The 21,433-nt window shown below is 44.2% G+C and overlaps 1 protein-coding gene across 1 annotated transcript; it reads left to right on the top strand.

The window, feature by feature from the left end:
• The first annotated feature begins 5,815 nt into the window (after positions 1 to 5,815).
• On the top strand, positions 5,816 to 9,548 carry LOC144669015 (forkhead box protein D2-like). The gene is made up of 2 exons (XM_078531569.1): positions 5,816 to 6,903; positions 9,087 to 9,548. Exon 1 carries the CDS (start codon positions 5,944 to 5,946, stop codon positions 6,901 to 6,903), a length of 960 nt encoding a protein of 319 aa, XP_078387695.1. The 5' UTR covers positions 5,816 to 5,943; the 3' UTR covers positions 9,087 to 9,548.
• Positions 9,549 to 21,433: the final 11,885 nt, after the last annotated feature.

Below are 21,433 nucleotides of genomic sequence, written 5' to 3'. Positions count from 1 at the left end.
TGAATTTCTTTCCCTCAGAGGGTCATGAGTCTTTGGAATTCTCTTCCTGAAAAGGTGGTGGAAGCAGAGCCTTTGGATATTTTTAAGGCAGAGGTGGATAGATTCTCAGTAAGCAAGGGGGTAATAGGTTATCGGGTTAGGTGGTTGCAGATTTGAGGTTACTATCAGGTCAGCCATGATCTTATTAAATGGCAGAGCAGGCTGGAGGGGCTGAATGGCCTACTCCTGCCCTGTGGATCACAAAGACACAAATCTGAGACATGCTTCCTGGCCAAGCCAGAGAAAGTGAATTTAGTTTAAGGACATATTCATCGCTCTCCTCACTGGCGCTTCATTCCAATTAACTTCTAAAGTTAGCAAGGGAGCACGGCACAATATAAAGGTTAAAAATGATGACTGCAAAGTTCCTAGGCAGTCAGTTAGATCCTGTAGGAATGGTTTAAAGTTTGAAAATCCACTGGTCTCTTCAGCTCCCCCTCCGCCTTTAAGACCCTCTGTTCGAACTCAACACTTTGGCCAGTTTTGGTCTCACCTCTTAAATACCTTATCCTTTGGCTCCATGGCTGTTTTCATTGTGCCCCTGTGAAGAGCCTTGGGATGTTTTGCTACGGTAAAGGTGCAAGTTGTGTTGCTGCAGCAGTAACACAGTGAAGGTAAATCTTCTCATGATGGTCTCACATTGTTTGCTTAATATGGTTGGGGAATAGGACTAAACAATTTATGTTGATACGAAGCCAAAACTGTTTCGCATTTACTCAAAGAATGTAAGTACAATAAAATATGGAGTGATATGTTATACTTGGGGAGAAATACAGCATTGTTCCAATTCTTTATTGGGAAGGGATTAGTGAGATGAATGTTGGTCCTGATGTCCCAGGACCAGTGTCCCCTGGAAATGTGGCGACAACTCCTTAGGTGCCCCAGGTGCCTACCTGAAGCAGGCATTGGAGATGCCGTGCCAATGCCAGTCGGGGGTCCTAGCGCCAGTTGCAGGACCGCGATTGAAATTCGCCTGCGAATGTGCATGCTCCGCCAAAGCGGTTCCAGGTTCTGAGCAGGTCAGCCAGGCTCTGCTAAAATAATGCAGAGAGAGGGAGAGAGAGAGATTTCAGCTGCATGGGTCGAAGCACGAGTGTGGCACACAGCTCCTAAGTTTTCCTACTCAGCCTCCAATGTGACCTTGGGAAACACCTTCAGGGGTGCTGGTAACGTTCAAGTATTTTTTTTAATTCGTTCATGGGATGTGGGCGTCGCTGGCCAGGCCAGCATTTATTGCCCATCCCTAATTGCCCTTTTGCGACGTTAGGAAAGTCTCCATTAAAGAAAGTAATTTCATGGAAGTGCTGGCAATCTGTTTGCATGTGCAGCTTCTGTGGAAATGTTTAGATGCCAAAACTCGCTATTGTGGAAAAGTTGACAAGGTGAGAAAAGGAATTTATACAATTTAACAACCCGGGCTGCAGTGAGTAAATTTAGAGTCACTGCTGTCTTTGCTGCAAGCCAATTGGCTCCTCACCAATTTGTATCTTCACAAGTAATATTCCATAAGAAAGGAAAGCAAGACTTGCATTTATATAACACAATGCATTTTACAGCCAATGAAGTACTTTTGAAGCGTAGTGGCTGTTCTAATAGAGGAAACCTTGACAGCCAATTGGCCCTCAGCAAGCTCCCACAAACAGCAATGTGATAATGACCAGATAATGTGTATGCTTTTAACTAGTGCTTTTTGGGGATTAAATATTAGCCAGGGCAGTAGGGATAGCGCCACTGCTCTCTGAAATAGTGCAACGAAATCTTTTACAACCATCTGAGAGAGCAGAAGGGGAGCCCACTTTAATGTCACCATTTCTGACAGTGCTGTACTTGCACTGGAATATCATCCTACATCTTGTGCTCTTGTGGGCTTGATTTGAACTCTCAACCTTCTGATCAAAGGTAAGAGTGTTAACACTCAACAGCCACTGTCCCGCATAAGAAATGAACGGGAGAGAAAATATACTTTGATCAAATATTACAGACAGCTATCGATAAGTAGAAACAAAAACAGAAAATGCTGGCAAAACTCAGCAGGTTGAGGTCATCTCTTGAGTTGCAAAAATGTGAGTCGTCCAACAATTTGAATTAATGCGATTTGCACAGCACGGTGAGAGTTCAGTGCTAAAACATACAAATTATCAGATGATTTTTTTTTTAAATTATGAAGAGTGAATAACAAAAGCCTTAGTTTGGGGAATCAGGTTATGTCCTGAAATTGTCACCAAGAGTTTGGGGCAAAAATTTAGAAGAAATCTTGTGATGCAGAAGGTTATTGGATAACGGGTTTCTTTGCCACAGAGAATGGTTGAGGCAGAGATCATTGTGTCTTTTAAGAAAACATTGGACAACTACTTGAGGAAGGTACAGGGTTATGGGACGAGCTTGGGATTGTTCGAGAAAAGAACCAGGGCAGCCACGATGGGCTGAATGGCCTCCCGTGCCGCAAACATCGATGGTATCATAATTTGAGTTAAGTGGCTTTGAATTAAGCGTAGACTGAAACTTCTATTTGCCGTGTCCTCTGGTAAGTTGTCACAGACGCACCGTTGTTAGCAGAAATGATTAACTTTAAGGTACTTATCAAAAGAATAGAAGTGACATGAGGGGGAAAAAAATTATGCAGCGAGCTGTTGTGATCCAGAATGATCCAGAAAGGGCGTTGAAAGCAGATTGAATAATAACTTTCAAAAGGGAATTGGAGAAGCACTTGAAAGGGCAAAAATGCAAGGGCTATGGGATAAGAGCAGAGGAGCAGGACTAACTGGAAGGTCTACAAATACAGCCCATAGCCTCGTTAATTGTTGTATCATTCTATAATTGTTTTAATGCACTAAAAGCCTTTATCTCACTGCCTTTGAGATCTCAGGTGGAAATACGTCTTACCCAGGCAGTAAACTGTTGTGTAAGTGTTGGATTTACATTACTGTTGCCACATTACTTGCCGCACTAATAATACACCGTTGGCATTCAATTCATTATCTTATGGTGGTATATGTTTAGGAGGGAGAGAATAGGTGAGAGACAGGTGGAATTGACAAAACAGGGACGGCTTAAAAAAAGAGGTAGAGTAGGATAAAGCGGTGAAGGCGGAGGCGGTGACCTGATCGAAGTCTTTAAGGTTATGAAAAGATTTGATGGGCTGGACATAGAGATGTTCCCACTTCTAGGGGAGATCATGGGCTATAAATATGATAGTCCTCAATAAAACCCAATCGGGAATTAAGAAGCAAATTCTTTACCCAGAAGAGTGGTGAGAATGTGGAAAGTTGAGGCACATAGCATAGACGCATTTAAGGAAAAACTAAGATCAACATACGGCGGAGAAAGGAATAGAAGGCTATGTTGGGTGGCGTTGAATAAAGAGGAAAGGGTGGGGGAGGCTTGGTTGAAGCATAAACATCAGCATGGACCAGATGGGTTGAATGGCCTGTTTCTGTGCTGTGCATTCTGTATAATTCCATATAAAATAAACAGTAAAGCGGGAGGGATTTTAAAAACATTGAGATTATAATTATAATTTCTTCGTGAGCTGACTGGGGGGGTTTTCCTGAAATTAGTTGAGTGCAGTTGCTACTGTACAGAATTCCCACTCACTTTCTGTATCAAGTCTCCACTAAAATCTGCATCGAAAATGTTGATAACTTGCAATTTTCAATTGTGTTTACTTGTCCTGGTTGGCTTGACTGGGTGATACATTAACGCTGCAAACTATAACATCTAGTTTGGAAATGCATTTTGGCAGCTGGTAATCATGATGAACTGCAGTCGTTAATTAGCAGCGTCTAAGTTAAAACAGGAATAGAATCACAACTAACAATAGGTGAATCGTATCGTGAAAATGAAACCAGGGGAGTGTTGAAAATGTTACAACGTGTTTGGAAAGGACTGCAGGTAAATTCGTCTCCGTTCAGGTTAACGAATAAAGGGAATAAATGTTTAAGGGTGGGATTAGAAATTCTACTGTGGCCAAGCATGATATATTTGGAGAAAATTGAATCTCTGTTGTTTAACCGCAGTTTTATTTAAACAAAAAAAAAATGGTTATGGTTTTCACTGAACCAGTCATGAAAGACATTTCAGAAGGTCACTTTCCAAACTGAAGTAACAAGGCGCAAAGATCAGAGTTGGAACCGTTCGCTGTCAGGTGCTGACCCACCTATTGTGTGTATGTGTAGCAGGTTTAACCCTCCCTTTAAGTGGATGGCGCCTCTCTTTATGTGACCACCCCGACATGGGTAGAATGGGCAGGTGGTCACATTGCAATTGAATCCGTCTGAATTCGCCCGACTGCTTCCAGCCCGGAGGGATCCTTAAAGCTACCCTGTTCCAGTCTTTCAGGCGTCCGTGCGTTTATCTGTAGTGACAGAGTGCAGACAGAAGTGAACGGCAAACATCTGTAACCCGAATGCAGGCGCGGGCCAATACTCTTTACTGTAACATTCTCACAATGTGTAGGCTCGTTCTCAACCCACATTCCCAATTGCCTAGTCCCGTACATCGCTATGCTAAATTCCCCCCCACAAGGATAAAAGCGGATCTCACCCATGTGTGTGTATATTACTGTGTCTGCTTGTGCATGTAGAAGAAAGTTGTGAACGAGAGAGAAGACAGTTAACCCTAGTTAAGGGACGCACGAAGAATCCTTTTCAAACTTCTCAAGGCATATTTTCATTGCAACTGAACATTGTAGTGAGTGAATTATCCATGCTCCCAGTCGCATTTCTCCAATCGGGACAAATGTGGAAAACGTTAAATATATTTACTTATGTTAATACTCCGATTATTCACGACAGTGCTAACAATTTTACCCGTGAGGTATTTTAAAATACGAGTTACTGACAAAAGCAACTTCAGAATATTAAACACGGAGGGTTTTGTGAATTTTAGAAGTTCATTAACTTATTTTTTTTTAACGAATTTGAGACGATTAGTTCTCATTTCCTCTTAAGTATAAGTTAGCTATGTCACTGTTGCTCCTGGTGTAGGATAGACAGGAAGCGAAAAAGACTCTCAAAAGTTATAAGTTGGAAAAAAAAAATAACGCCTTCAAATCGTGCTGGTTTCAGACAAATCTTCGAATAGAAATTATGCGCAAATGTAGACAATTAAATTTAAATGAAGCATGACTATGTTAACTATATCTCAATCACATTTAGACGAATCACGAATAATATTGTTTAAGTTCAGTATGAGTGAAATAGGAGCTGGATTGGTGTAAAATTGAGACATTTGTCGAGTTGGGAATAATGAACCCTGATGGGCTTAAACTGGAAAGGGAAAAAACAGAAGGTTGGAAAAAGTTTATCCGGCGATATTGTTTCTGGTCGGGCCCTTTGCGAATGTCAGGGTGATGCCTGCGGGGAGAGGCGGAGAGGAAAGGGATCCAAAGTTGTTGGTGATCAGTTTGGGGGGGGTGGGGGGGAGAGAGAGAGAGTTGTCATTCTGCTCAGTCACTGGGTCCAAGGCTCCGGGATTCACTACATTCCTCGCTGACGTCATGGACTATGGGAGAAGAATTGTGCATTTAAAGTGGGAGAGGACTGTGTTTTCCCAGCTCTCCGGATTGCTGTACAGGGAATCGACAACAACAACAGGAGGGGGGGGTGGGTGGGTTGGGGGGGTGGGGGGGGGGGGAAGAAAACAAGACGGGCAAAGAAAACAAACAGATTAACCGCCCTGGATTGTGGCGTCTTGTTATTTTTTTTAAATATACCCCCCCCCTCCCTTTGCTGAAGAGAGCCTTCACAAGTCTCCTGTGCCTGTGTGCGAGTCTCTCGCCCTCTCTATGTGTGTGTCTGTCCTTTTTAAGAGGTTTTCTCCCCTCTGCTTGGAGCTGACTTTTTTTGTTTCATGTAGCGACCGGCCGGGGATACCCACACGAGTCTATTGGCCGCTCCGTCTGCAATGACTTTGGGATCAGAAATGACAGAGAGGTCGCTTGGTTTGGAAGAGGCGGACATTGATGTCGTTGGCGACGGGAGGGACTCCACGCACCAGGAGGGCAAGCTCTCGGGAGAGGACTGCCCGGAGAGGAGCCTCTCCTCCGAGGCTCCGGATGTTAAGGAGGTGAAGGCTTCGGCCAAGAACCCCCTGGTGAAACCCCCTTACTCGTACATCGCCCTCATCACCATGGCCATCCTGCAGAGCCCCAAGAAGAGGCTGACGCTGAGTGAGATCTGCGAGTTCATCAGCAACAGGTTCCCTTACTACAGGGAGAAGTTCCCAGCCTGGCAGAACTCCATTAGACACAACCTGTCCCTCAACGACTGCTTCGTCAAGGTGCCCAGGGAGCCTGGCAACCCTGGCAAGGGAAATTACTGGACCCTGGACCCCAACTCCGCCGACATGTTCGACAATGGGAGCTTCCTTAGGAGGAGGAAGAGGTTCAAACGCCAGCAGCAGATTGGGATATTGAGGGAGCACGGGAACCTCGTCCCAGGGTTCGCCCTCGGACCTTATGGCTACGGCCTCCAGTTTCCAAGCAGTGGGCACTCTGCACTGACCTTCCATCACCACTGCCCCATCCCAGCTCCGGCCAGCCTGTTCCCTTCCCTCTCCGCCCTTTTCCAAGGGGGTGACTCGAACCGAAAACCGTTCCCACCTCCGCTGAGCCCCGAACCGTCGGGTCCGGGTCCGGTCAAGTTGGAGACGTCTTCGTCGCTCACCGCCTTCTCCATAGACAACATCATCAGCGCCGGTTCGCCCCCGGTCTACCCCAGGGCGGGGCAGCCGCCGCCGGTGCTGCCCGTGATCTCGGCCCTCCTGTCCCCCTCCCAGAACTTGTTAGACACCAATTATGACCACTTGGAACCAGGGGCCGACTTGGCGTGCAAAATCATCCAACTCCGCACCCGTCATTACTGAGTAAGTGCTTGGACAGTCAGGTGGGCGTGTGTTGTAGCAAGGACTAAAACCCAAGCTTGGGGGAAATGGGTCACTCTTAGATCAAATTAGATCAGGATCCAAATTAGATGATAAAGTAACAAAAAAAAGGCCAGAAAAGAAAGCAGGCTAAAGTTCCCCCTGATATTTTACAGAGCCCTAGTTGAAGATGGAAATCTCTGAGCTATTTGCTCATTTTGGCTGCTTGCTCTCCACTAACTCGTTGCTATAAATTCGTGACCCGTTTGGGTTCTTTCTCTCTCTCTCTGTGTGTGTGGGGTGGGGGGAGGCTGCTCTCCCGAGATTTTCCTGTAATTCGGGCAACTGGGGCTTAAAAATCGATAAAGATGCACTTTTATTTTTATTTTTTTTAAGACGGTTTCAAAATCCTGCTCTTGTCAATGACCGTTTCTGTCATAGGAATCCCTCACCTATCGAAACTGGCCGTGAATCGCTCTGCAGTTCCTTTACTTTCGCGTGGGGCTTTGGGGAGGTGGTGAATCGCGCTTTATTCGTAGTGCTTCGGAAGACAGTTCACTGCAGACAACCCTTACATAATGTCAAATCCCTCATGGATTAAATGGTTTAAGATATTTTTTTTTACCCCCCTCCCCTCCCCAACGAAATAACTGGGAAAATTGGACGAATCATTGGTTTAAAAAAAAATTCATGTAACAAAAAAGTGAAATTGACACCCAGTACAGTGGAACCATAGAACGGGATCCCTAAAAAATATATATAGTTTAACATCCCCACTGCCCCACGGACCCAGTAGGGAATTGGATTTATTTCAGCCCCCAGTGCTTTGGGGAACCAATATCATTCCTGGTGTTTTGTCTGGTCAACACAGTGTAATGCTTAGAGTCACCAATTTGTCAAAGCCAATTGTTAATTCCACTTGAACTGGAAATTGATCTTTAAATCCGCATTACTGGGCTAATTGACTGCACTCTCCCCTATCCGCGCAACGGTACCTGGACACATGGATTTTTGGCCACTTGTTTTAAGTATTACATTAAAGGCACAGGTGAGCGCTGTGTCCAGGTGCAGGGTCCCGATGTGTGGGATCTGCTGAGACTCTGCGAAAGGTCCAGACGGCGAGAAACGATAAGAGCAAAATACCGGCGACAAACTATTTCCGTTCATTCGCACCCCCTCCCCCACCAACTTTTAATTCGACCCACTGGCCGCTTGAACCTTTTAAGACTATCCGTTGGCTCTCACTTTTAAGCACTAAAACACGCCCGTGGGTTTTTTTTTGGCACCGCGGGTCAGGCTATAGGGAATCTCTTGGATCCTTAGATTTTCCAAAGTTAAATTCGGGACCAGAGAGACAATTAGAGCAGGAAGCGAGAACAAGCCAAGAGTTTAGTCATGTCCAGGTTATGTATTGAAGTACATAACCTGCGGCCCTCGCTTATAAACTCAGGATGACAGTTGAAAATAATTGACTTTCATCAGAAAATAATTGTTTCCTTTCACCCTCCTCCCTCTCCCCCCAAACCTATCATTCCCAGATTGTAATCATGCCGAATTGGCCCCCCCACTTATATTTAAATATCTTTCTCTCTGCAAATCCTGCTATGTTACTGCTGCATAGGTCAAACCAAACCTCAAACCTTATATTTAAATATCTTTCTCTCTCTCTCTCTCTGCAAATCCTGCTATGTTACTGCTGCATAGTTCAAACCAAACCTCAACCCTTATATTTAAATATCTTTCTCTCTCTCTCTGCAAATCCTGCTATGTTACTGCTGCATAGGTGACAAATTGGACGAACAAAAGGGACTGTTGACCCAAATACCTCCTGTAAGGGTCCGGCGGGCGGGTTTTCGGTATGTCTCTTATGTCACTCATTGCCTGGGTTCTCAATGAGAAATGATTAATCATTGCTGTATTAACTACTACTGGGACCGGCCCGATGGCCTGGGCGCACATGAACGGTTAAAATCTCGGCCGAGAACGGGCGGCAATGTTGTGGTGGGAGAGATGGGGTGGTGGGGGTGAAATCGACCTACCCCGTTGTTTTCAATGGAAGGTTGGGAGAATAGTTGGTTAACCTCGCTCGATTTTGATTAGAAACCCCCGCCTGTAGAATCTCAGCCCGTGCAACCCGTACTTTAATCCCGGGCTGTTCTTGTGATATCTTGTGATATGTTTTCCAGAAAGCGCTTCAGGAAACAGCGAAGGCGAGAGCGAGTCCTGCAATCTTCATTCAAATACTTCTGGCCAGTCGGGAGCCCAGAGATAAATGGTTTGAACATCTTACATCAATACAATCACAAGTCCTTCTGTACATGAATCTATGTAAATATTGTAATTGTAACGACAAAGAGAGAGACGTGTGTTTAATTATTGTTCAAGATGTAACGTGACTAAAGGTTTCTAAAGAGGCACTGTCCTGTATAAATTATTTCCATTTATGTCCCGGGTATTTTCATATCTTTGCACCCGCTTTTCTACATAAAGTTTAATGTATCAACATTAAATTGATACGTGTCCAAAATATGTGTTTTTTTTTAAATTTGATGAGATTGTATGTATTTTTATAGAACGAACTGTAATTGTAAACACTTAATTATTGCCTCGGCAGAGTTTTGCAAAAAAATAATAACACAGTAACCCGCCATCTGAAGTCCCCTTTTCTCACCTTTGGCTGTGGCCTGAGATGCATGAAGCACCCCCTCCCTGATTTCCCCCTCACCTGAACCCCTGACTGTTTCCCTTTCCGCCGAGGGCGATTAGGAAGGCACTGCACTGACCGCAAGCCGGGGGTCAGTCACTCAGACATGGATTTTGAGTGGGGCTTTTTTTTTGGTGGGTGGGGGGTGGGTGATACTGGATCATTTTTCTGATTCAGATTTCCATGATTATGTTTGAGGTAATGAACGCCTTTGAAACTCTTTCGAGTTATCAACAGTCACAGATTGCAACTCTTTCGAGTACAATCACAGTTCTTGGTTTTCCGGGAGTGGGACATGAACCCACAACCCTCTGATTCAAAGACGAGGGTGCTATGAACTGAGATGATGCACGAAAGGTGCTTTAAGTTTTCGCCCGTGGCCGATTTGGGGAAACGATTGTCCGGTTTGTAATTCAAGGAACAATGTTGCCTTTCTGAAACTCTCCGCATTTTCAGTCATGCTAAACCGGGTGATATTTCTTGATTCCCCTCCCTCGGGAGACACGGGAAGTTGCAAGGATTTGCTTCGTATGAAATCCTATGGGTAGAAGTTACAAAATAAATGCAACTCTTTGTGATGTTTTCGACAAGGGATAGATTGGGGTTTAGCCTTTGGCCTGTTAACGTTTTTTTGGCCAGGCCAATGAGAGTAACTGGAATGTAAAACACACGCTGATTTTTTTTGGAAATTCATAGCGAATGAAGGAAAAGTTTGCGCGAATAGCGTGGATTCGGGCTACCTGTAGCTCCTTAAAGGGGAGTTTGTTTTTGAAAGTAAACAAATAAACTTGACTTAAATTTCTTAAATACTCAAATAAACTTAAACTTTAAACAATTAAACCAGTCGACAAATCTATTCTAGGCAATAGTGGCCCTCGCTAAACCACACTAGCGGCCTGGGCAACCTCCCCAGAGATTTCCACACCCTTTACACAGTTAGTCATGTAAAATAACACAAAGAGCAGGCAAGACATTTACAGCATGTGCGATTTAACTTGACGTGCATGCCAAGCTTTATTTAACTAGTTTGATTCGGGGGGGGAAAAAAACTAACTTTAAGATTTAAGCAAGTTTTTCTTGTTTAAATAAATCAAGAAAAAGCATTTTTTGTTTGCTTTCAAAATCCTCCGTTGAGTATCGGTAATTTATAATTTCAGTTAAACCACTCACTCCACAGGCGCGGAGTAGGGAAACTGGACAGAAATCTCAAAGCAGGGTTAGGGCGAGGATACAAGATGTATCGGTTAAGGGAAGATTTGCACACACACAGATATATTTAAACGTTAATTCAATGCAGTTTTATGCATTTCAAAAGGTCCCCTCTGATCGTACAGAAGTGAAACCAGAATGTGATTGTTTATCTAGTTCTGCTCATCACAGTCCAAATAAACGCCGCTCAAGTCGGTGATCTCTCATCCAGAACTGTGCGGGCCATTTGTTTAGGAAAATCATCCGACGAGGGGCATCTGCTTTCATCTTGGAGTGTGTGTGTGTGTGTCTAATCGTGTAATTTTGTGCTGTGTGTGTGTGACTGTATATGTGATTGTGTGTGTAATTGTGTGCGTGTGTGTGTGTGATTGTATATGTGATTGTGTGTGTAATTGTGTGCGTGTGTGTGTGTGTGATTGTATATGTGATTGTGTGTGTAATTGTGTGCGTGTGTGTGTGTGTGATTGTATATGTGATTGTGTGTGTAATTGTGTGCGTGTGTGTGTGTGATTGTATATGTGATTGTGTGTGTAATTGTGTGCGTGTGTGTGTGTGATTGTATATGTGATTGCGTGTGTAATTGTGTGCGTGTGTGTGTGTGTGTGATTGTATATGTGATTGTGTGTAATTGTGTGCGTGTGTGTGTGTGTGTGATTGTATATGTGATTGCGTGTGTAATTGTGTGCGTGTGTGTGTGTGTGTGATTGTATATGTGATTGCGTGTGTAATTGTGTGCGTGTGTGTGTGTGTGTGATTGTATATGTGATTGTGTGTGTAATTGTGTGCGTGTGTGTGTGTGATTGTATATGTGATTGTGTGTAATTGTGTGCGTGTGTGTGTGTGATTGTATATGTGATTGTGTGTGTAATTGTGTGCGTGTGTGTGTGATTGTATATGTGATTGTGTGTGTAATTGTGTGCGTGTGTGTGTGTGTGATTGTGTGAGAGGGGGGTTCAAGTGTGTGTGATTGTGGGTGTGGGGGTGGGGAAGTGTGTGTGTACGATTTTGTGTGGGGGGAAGTGTGTGTAATTGTGGGTGTGGGGGGGTGGGGAAGTGTGTGTGTATGATTTTGTGCTTGGGGGGAAGTGTGTGTGTGTGTGTATGATTTTGTGGGGGGGGGGGGAAGTGTGTGTGATTCTGTGTGTGTGTATGATTTTGTGTGGGGGAGGTGTGTGTGTGTGTGTGTGTGGGGTGGGGGGGAAGTGTGTGTGTGTGTGTGTGTATGATTTTGTGTGTGGGGGAGGTGTGTGTGTGTGTGTGTAATATTTTGTGTGTGGGGAAGGTGTGTGTGATTGTGTGTGTGTGTGTGGGGTGTGCGTGTGTGTGTGTGTGTGGTGGGGAGTGGGGGGTTCCTTTAAGGCAAAGCAGAAAAGTAGGTGGGAGTGGAGCAGGGACGGGGGATGGAGCGGGGAAATGGTCCGAGAAACCCAAGTTTCCCTGTCTTGAGGACACACGTGCTCAGATTCTACTGCGTAAGAAATCCTGCATGTTTCACACAATAGCTGTTAACACAATGTGGCTTCTCGTTCTGTGCCATCATTCGTTTTATTCTCGAAGATACAATTCTTATGGTTTAACTTTCAGTCTCCTTTTTATTCCATTGATGTCATTGAGGCTCTGGTTACATATGGGAGACACATTGACACTCGTTCAAGCACCAGAATCTCATTTGGACAGTTGCCTTGGTTGGCTCTCCTTCTGGGAGGCACTTTGTGGGGTGTCCAGTGTTCATCTTCCAGTGACCTCCTTATCAATCTTGCGCAAGTTTCACAACGAGTTGGTCACGCCTGTATGTGGAAGAACAAACCTGCAGTTTGCAACCGAGAGAAATGATCAGCACCAACCAATCCTAGCAGGTGTCTTAGGATCGGAGAGGGCCCCATGTGGAACTGAAGTAGGCCATTCAGACCATCGTGGCTGTGTCGCCTTTTCAAAAGGTCTATTCAATTAGTCCCACCCTCCTCATAGTGTCCTGTTACTTTTTTTTTCCCTTTTCAATTTTTATTTATTTGTTCATGGGATGTGGGCATCGCTGGATAGGCCAGCATTTATTCCCCATCCCTAACTGCCCTTGTTCAGGGGGCATTTAAGAGTCAACCACATTGCTGTGGGTCTGGAGTCACATGTAAGGGTGGCAGATTTCCTTCCCTAAAGGGCATTGGTGAACCAAATGGGTTTTTACAACAATGGTTTCATGGTCATTGTCAGACTTTTAACTCCAGGTTTTTGTTGGATTCAAATTTCACCATCTGCTGTGGTGGGATTCAAACCCGCCCCCCCCACCAGAGCATTACCCTGGGTCTCTGGAACACCAGTCCATTGACAATACCACTATGCTACCACCTCCCCCTAAAGCCAGGCAAAAACCAGAAATGTTGGAATGTACAGTTCATCTCCCAGCATTGGGACCTCTGGTCAAAGCTGGAAGCAAAGCCACATACTCTGTGTGACCGTGACCGTGATGCACTGTCCTCCATCATCCTTCTCAGTCATTCTGCAGCGTTTAACATGGCTGACCAGCCCATCCTCCTCCATCAGCTTCTCACCTTCACCTTGGAACCTGGCCTTGCAGTTTTAAGCAGTTTGCTCTGTATTAGTTAAAGTGGCAAAATTTCCAGGTGGTTGCAAGTTTGAAAACTATATTTTCAACAAAAAAAAAACAGGCATAGCCTCGTGATACCAGTCAAAACTAAAGAATCTGCTGCAGTGGCTTCACTCCCCACCCTCCTACCCTGGAGACCCCCAAGACCTGACCCCACCCCACCACTTTCCCATTGGAGAGGGTTACAGAGATAGGGAGAGGTGAGGTGATGGAGGGATTTGAAAACACGGGTGAGAATTTTAACATTGAAACAGTGCTCAATGTAGGAACCAATGTAGGTCAGAGACCACAGGGATGAAGGGTGAATGGGAGTTTTTTGCAAGTTAAAATATGGGTAGCAGAGTTTTAGATGGGCACAAGTTAATTAGAAGATCATCTGCAGACAGGACGTCAGGTTTCACATGTGCTCTGACCATATCTACCTCTCCTTCAGTGCCACCGCTCTTAGCCTCACTTCTGGGTTGTCGGACTATTTGTCTGATATTCAAGCCTGAGTGGAGCTTCCATTTTCTCTGGTTAAAACACTGGGAAGGCTGAAGACATTGGCCTTGGTCCTTGTTGCAAACTCTGTTTCCTCAGCACTGGTTTGAACCCCATTCCTGGTCACTCTCTGGGCCTAACCCAGACTCTTCACAACCCATGTGATCTGAGGCAGAGCATCTGACCTTATACCATCCCCATCACCAAGGATACCAATTTTCACTGCCTGCTCTGACCATTGCAATGCTCTCCTGCCTGGTCTCCCATAAAGAAAGTTCAGACAAAATTCTGCTGTTGGTACTCTAACTCAAGCCAAGTCTCATCCACTCACCATCCCAGTGATACCAATGCTGCTTTCCTGCCTACCAAAGCCTCCACTGTAAAATTTACATCCTCAGTTTCTAAGTCCTCCATGGCCCTGACCCTCTCTATTTCTGTAATCGCTCCTCCAACTCAACCACCCTCCAAGAGCTCCACATTCCTCCAACTCTGGGCACCTGAGTATTCCCCACCCCCTTTGCCAGAGTTTTGAGTGAAACCTTCAACTTATATTACACTGTTAATTTTGTAAAACATCCCAAGGTACTTTGCGGGAATGGTATCGCATAAAATATGGCCCTGAACCATAAAAGGGGATATTTGGATTGGTGAAAAGGTATGTTTTGAAGGAAGAGAGAGAGGGAGAGATGTAAGAGAGGCAGAGAGGCGTAGAAGGCAATTCTAGAGCTTGAGGCCTTGACAGCTGAAGACATGGCCACCAGTTTTGGAGTGATCAAAATAAGGGGTGGTCAAGACGCCAAGATTGGAGGAACACAGAGTTCACAGAGGGTTGTAGGGCTGGAGGAGGTTACAGAGATAGGGAGGGGCGAGGCGATGGAAGGATTTGAAAACAAGTGTGAATTTTTTTTTGTTCTGTTTCTGGGCTTCGCTAGCTGGGCCAGCATTTGTTGCCCATCCCTAATTGCCCTTGAGAAGGTGGTGGTGAGCTGCCTTCTTGAACCGCTGCAGTCCATGTGGTGTAGGTACACCCACAGTGCTGTTAAGGAGGGAGTTCCAGGATTTTGACCCAGCGACAGTGAAGGAACAGCGATATATTTCCAAGTCAGGATGGTGAGTGGCTTGGAGGGGAACTTCCAGCTGAGACAGTGCTGGAGCTGGAACCAATGTGGGTCAGAGACCACAGGGGCAAAGGGTGAATGGGAGTTCTTTGTGAGTTAGGCTATGGGTAGCAGAGTTTTGGATAAGCTCAAGTTAACCTGAAGAGATCAATCTCTTTTGTAGTGTTGCCACACCCATGTGTCTAGCTACATCTACCATTACATCTGTATGTATAAAATGAAACAGACAGCCTATCTTTGGCATCTGAAAGGGAAAGATAGGATCTATCATCACGAGAACTGGGAAGGATGAAACCCAAAATCTTTCAGATTCTGCTGTGCATTTCCACCATTTTTAGCTGCACATGTACCTATCCATCTATATAATATATATTAATTCAGTTCTCTGATTGATGGACTTTTCCCTGGTGTCACTATATCCCCATAGATAAGGGTAGAATATTTGAATGATTTGCAGAGTTGTTATAGAAGAATTATTATGATGCTACATAGGCGAGGGGAGCAATTTCAACTCAGCACGCTAGGTGAAAAACCCATGAGGTGAGGCGGCTCCCTGATTTTTACACCCCACTCAATTGTAACATTTTTAAAGCAATTTTAACATATCCTACCAGTTGGGAAACTGAGGGAATTGGGTGCAATATAAATTTTACACCCTGCCTGATTTCCTGATTTCACTCTCTATTGAAGCCAATGAGCAATACTAGGGAAATGCAGCACTCTACCCAATCCATGGGTTTCCCATTTGGCATGTTAAGTTAAAGTTCACCTCCACCCCCAAATGGCATTGATCGACGGGTCGATGTGGGGTGCGGGTATGAACTCATGTCATTAGTTCTCTCATTCCCTTAGGCTTTTAACCTAAAATAATAAAGTGAGTTTCAGCGAACAAGCGGTTACTCATTAAAATGAATTGACACAATGTGGGCTGCTGGCTGGTCAGGTTCAATATTTCAACAAATTGCCTGAAATTAACAAAGGTTAAAGTTTGGCCATAAAGTGAACAGATTGACATTAAATGGCACCAGATCATGTTTCAGGAACCATCCGCCTTTGTAAAGATGTATTTCTGTCAGAATGTATTCCCAGTAACTGGACTGTGCGTCCAGTAACCCAGTATTCACTGGGAGAATCCCAACAAATAGACAGGCCATCGACAAGAGGTATGACAGCAAAGTGGCTATGTTACTGGATGAGTTTAAGATCATAAGAAATAGGAACAGGAGTAGGCCATTCAGCCCCTCAAGCCTGCTCTGCCATTCAGTCAGATCATGGCTGATCCGATTATGGCCTTAATTCCACTTTCTGGCCTACCCCCATAATCCTTGACTCCCTTGTCAATCAAAGCTGTGTGGCTCAACCTTAAACATATTCAATTCCCCAGCCTCCACTGCTCTCTGGTGTAGAGAAGTCCAAAGACTCTGAGCGAAGAAATTCCTCCTCACCTCTGTCTTAAATGAGAAACCCCTTATTTTGAAATGAGTGCCCCCTAGTTCTGTGTTTCCCCCCATGAGGGGAAACATCCTCTCAGCATCTACCCTGTCAAGCCCCTCAGAATCTGAAATGTTTCAATAAGATCATCTCTCATTCTTCTAAACTCTAAACCTGCTCAACCTTTCCTCATAAGACAAGCCCTTCATCCCAAGACTTCCTTCTCTGAACTGTTTCAATGCAAGTATTTCCTTCCTTAAATAAGGAGACAAATAAAGAGGCTTGGGCTAATGATCTTGGAGTTGGGAGTTTAAATCCCTCCACCACATCTGGGAAATTTACATTCATTTAATCAACTAAACATGGAATAAAATGCTAGTCCCCGTAATGGTGAGCCTGAAACTACTGGATTGCCATGACAGGCCCATCTGGTTCACCAATGCCCTAAGGAGAAGGAAATCCACCCTCCTTACCTAGTCTGGCCTACATGTGACTCCAGGCCCACAGCAATGTGGATTAACTGTCCTCTGAAATAGTCGAGCAAGCTATTCAATTCCAAAGGAGTGAGCAATAAATGCTGGCTTGGCCAAAGATGCCCCATAGCCCATGACTTATTAAAAATGTCTGTCTCTCTGCCACTGTTTTTTCTCTGCCATGTATTCCCTTCTCTCTATTTTTCTCTCTGTCTCTGTTTCTGTCTCCATCTTTCTCTGTTTCAATGTTTCTGTATCTCAATGTCTCCTCTGCCATCTTTATCTTGTTCTCCACTTTCTCTCTGTTCATTTGTGTTTCATTCTGTTCATCTCTTTTCCTCTCACGCTGAATCTTTCAGACCCTCAATCTCTATCACTTCATTTCCTGTTTCCTTGCCCTTTTTAACCCCAGATTCTGAAGGGGCTTGACAGGGTCGGTGCTGAGAGGATATTTCCCCTCGTTGGGGAATCCAGAACTAAGGAGCACTAGTTTCAAAATAAGAGGTTTCTCATTTAAGACAGAGATGAGGAGGAATTTCTACTCTCAGAGGGTCACGAGTCTTTGGAATTCTATAAAAACTTGATGCTAGTATAACTAGGAGCTTACTTTGGTGTCCCCCTTGAATGAATCCATGTATTTATGATACAATTACTGCGGGTATGGGAAAAGAGAAAACCTGATCTCAAAAGGGAAAGATATATTCACGCCTGTGTTTGTGTGAATGAATTCTAGAGAAAATATTCCGACCACAGCGATGTTGAATTCTGCAGTGCTATATTCATGTTAAATGCTTGTACTCAAAATGATTGAAGCTTTGGGTCTGTCGTTAGGTATCAGCAAGTTGACGTGAAACAGTTATGAAAGTGTAAATGAGTGAGTGGGCTGCTCGGTCACAGAGAGGTGCTTTAACATTCTACAAAGAACCTGCACCATATGAATGCAGCACCGTGGAGTGATTTGATCAGGGATCTGTGTGAGACACACCTCCACTGACGGCAATTGTGTCAGTTTTTTTGCAATACAATTTTTTTAATTGAAGGAAGATTATGAAAAGACATATCAGGATTTTTGTAGAATAATGGCTAACATTGAATAACTCAAAAGCCTCGCAGACATTTTGTACGTGCACACACAGAGTCAGATGTTACAGTGAATATCCATAGGCATTGGTTGCACAGCACTTTGGGAGGTTATGGGGTTGGGGAGGGCACTAAAGGAATGTAATCTTTCTTTCTTGTTTCTTCAAATACGCACATACTACACACACACACATTCACACGCACACACACACACATATACGCACACATACATACACATATACACATGTATACACACATATATACTATATATGCATATATGTACACACATCTACACATATGCACATATATACACACATATACACATATGCACATATATGTACACATACATACACGTATATACATACAGACATGTATATACATACATATATATATACAATGTATATACACACATATTTATACAATGTATATATGCATATACACACATATATATACATGTGTACACGCATATACACACATATATATACATATAGACACACATATATACGTATACACACACACATATATATATATATGTATACACGACAAAGAACAAGAACTAAAGAACTTAATCTAATAAGGTGTAGACTGTGTGCTGCATCCCCATTTATTTAATCTCCGTCATATTATCTTTTGAGTTTTATGTTATATTCGGACTGCGCAGTTATTGTTTTTAATCTGGCGGTGAACATTACAATTTGGACACTTTAGTGATCCACCGGTGTCTTGAGACAGTGTGTCGACGTCTGCAACAAAAAGTTAAAGCGGCTGCTTAGTTTGCAAAGAAGAAAAACCCCCATCACCTCCCCGTGTACCCCGGCGTCCACACACACAATGGACAATCACAGACCTGCAGGTATAGGCGCACACACGATTAACCTTAACGCTTTGCAATATTTATCCAGAGGGCGGTTCACACATTTAAACATACCCCACACACACACCAGATATTAATCGACACACCCTCGCCTTAAGAGGACTTAAGAGCTCATTTCAATATCGGGACCGGTCAAAACAATCGCGTTAGTTTAAAATTCGATGCTCTGACAAAGACAACAGCTCCCCTTTATCCGGCATGATGTCCCAACACTGAACTCTGGCGCTGCAATAATTAACACTAGCGAAGTCGGCTGAATGATCCGGCTTCAGACCCTTGCGGTGAAGAGGTATCACTGATAACCCAGGTGAAATTTTAACATTCCCAGCGGCAGGGTAGACCCTGCTTCACGATGTTGTAGTCCCAGCCTCAAAGCAATGAGTTCTGATTGAATACCGAGAGGGATTTTTAAATAAATAAATAAATAAATAAATAAATAAATAAAAGATGTAACATATTTCATTCCTCCGGAAGGCTGAAGGCTGACCCTATATTACCATCCCCTCTGAAAATGTAAACCGAGATCTGGTGGCGGTGAGAATGAGACACAGGACGAAATGTGACCCCCTGTGTCCCCGAGACTCCCCAACTTTGAAGGGGGTTTGAAGGGGGTTGGGGGGTGGTGGGGGGTGGTGGGGGGTGGTGGATTCCTGGCTTCTCGGTAACAGATTTGCAAGTTTGCATTTCCTTGCGCCGGGTTTAACATTTGCGCCGGGGTTTGCGCACTAACCTAGTCGCATGGGGCAATCTCGCCCAAAATCTTGCTGGGTCTGTAAGAGAGACTTTAGTTCCCCCAAGCCACCTGGGCAAAGTATATTCGCCCCCCCGGGGGGTGAGGGGGGGCGGAGTAGGGGAGGGAGAGTGAGTCCGAGGGCACTTGGGGCCGGAGCCGCGACTTTGTAACTGACAAGTGGATCTTGCAGGAAATTGACACGAGTGGCACCGTCTAGTTATTACAAGGAACCCCTCACCCCCACCTTCCCCTTACCCACCCCCCTCCCCATTCCCTCCCACCCCCCGCTTATTCTGCAAGGAAACTCACATTTCTATAACACCTCCAAGGTAGAAACTGTCCCCAAGGCGTTTCACAGGAAGATTATCAAATTAAATTTGACACCGAGCCACATAAAAAAGGCATTTTCAGGGCGGCTGCACAAACTTTTGGTTCGGATGGGCAGGTTTTAAGGGGAGAGAGGTGAAAAGTTTTAGCGGATTACAACCTTGAATTGCTGGGATCCATTTGGATTCACTGGAGGGGAGGTCAGAATGGGTGCGTCTGCGCCTGGATGTGGGTGAGTGTGAAAGTGTCTGTGCATGGGTTAGTGTGTCTCTGTATGTGGCAGTGGTCTCTTCATGTGAGTCTATGTCTGCATGCAAGTGTGTGTGTGTCTCTTTATGTGAGTCAGTGTGTCTCTATATGGGTGACTGTGTATGTGTCAGTTTATGTCTCTATATGTGAGTGTCTGTGTATGAGTGACTAAGTCTGTGTGTGTCAGTTTATGCCTGTGTGTGTGTGTCTATGTGAGGCAGTGTGTGTCTGTGTATGAGTGACTGTGTCTGTGTTTGTGTCAGTTTGTACCTCTCTGTGTGTGTCTATGTGAGGCAGTGTATGTCTGAGTGACTAAGTCTGTGTATGTGTCAGTTTATGTCTCTCTATGTGAGTGTGGGCGTCTCTTTATGTGGGTCAGTGTGTGTCTGTGTATGATTGACTGTTTATGTGTATGTGTCAGCCTATGTCTTTATGTGTGTATCTCTTTACGTGAGTCGGTGTGCGTTTCTGTGAGTGACTGTGTCTGTGTGTGTATCAGTTAATGTCATGTGAGGCAGTGTGTGTGACTGTGTATGAGTGACTGTGTCTGTGTGTATGTCAGTTTATGTCTGTATGTGTGTGTGTCTTTGTGAGTCGGTGTGTGTGTGTGAGTTCCTTTATGTAAGTCAGTGTGTGTTTTCCTAAATGAGTGTATGTATTTCCTACAGCGATACTGTAATTTAACCTCATGAGATTGGTTTATCGGAACATATCATAGAATCTGATGGGACTGAATTTTATCCATCTACTATCTGAGACCAGCTCTATATTAGCTAACCCGAATTTCACATGCACCTGTATAATCTGCATATAGGATTACAAATCTAGGTGTGAAATGTAGCCGTATTATCCCTGTACGTTTACACACACCCTGAGTGGTATCTTGTGTATTTTTCTGTAAAGATATGTTTAGATATGCGTATATGGAAAAATGATCTATCTAATGCATTGACTTCAATATAATTGTTCAAACAAATAGTTAAATAGAATTAAAATGGCTAGTTTAAAAACAATTGTGTCTACAGGTCATTTTAATGTAAATATAGGGCTTGCTGAAAAAAATAATTAAACATAAGTACCAAACTCAAAGGAGTCCATAGGCTCCAAATTAGTGATGTATCTGGTAAATGTGCTTCTCACGGTTGCGCAGGGTTTGATCAGAATCATGAGCGACATCTTCGGCCTCTCGTATGCAGAGTGAAAATAAACCCTACCGCTTGGCGTCTCCCCTGTAACTGGAGGATTGTAACTGG

The sequence above is a fragment of the Cetorhinus maximus genome, chromosome 28, assembly GCF_964194155.1.
Source record: "Cetorhinus maximus chromosome 28, sCetMax3.hap1.1, whole genome shotgun sequence".
NCBI lineage: Eukaryota > Metazoa > Chordata > Chondrichthyes > Lamniformes > Cetorhinidae > Cetorhinus > Cetorhinus maximus.
Note: the sequence above shows the minus strand (reverse complement) of the source record. Positions and strands in the feature narration are given on the sequence as shown.

What these genes read in the sequence shown, in the direction of transcription:
- LOC144669015 (XM_078531569.1), top strand. Translation starts at nt 5,944, where the DNA reads ATGACTTTGGGATCAGAAATGACAGAGAGGTCGCTTGGTTTGGAAGAG.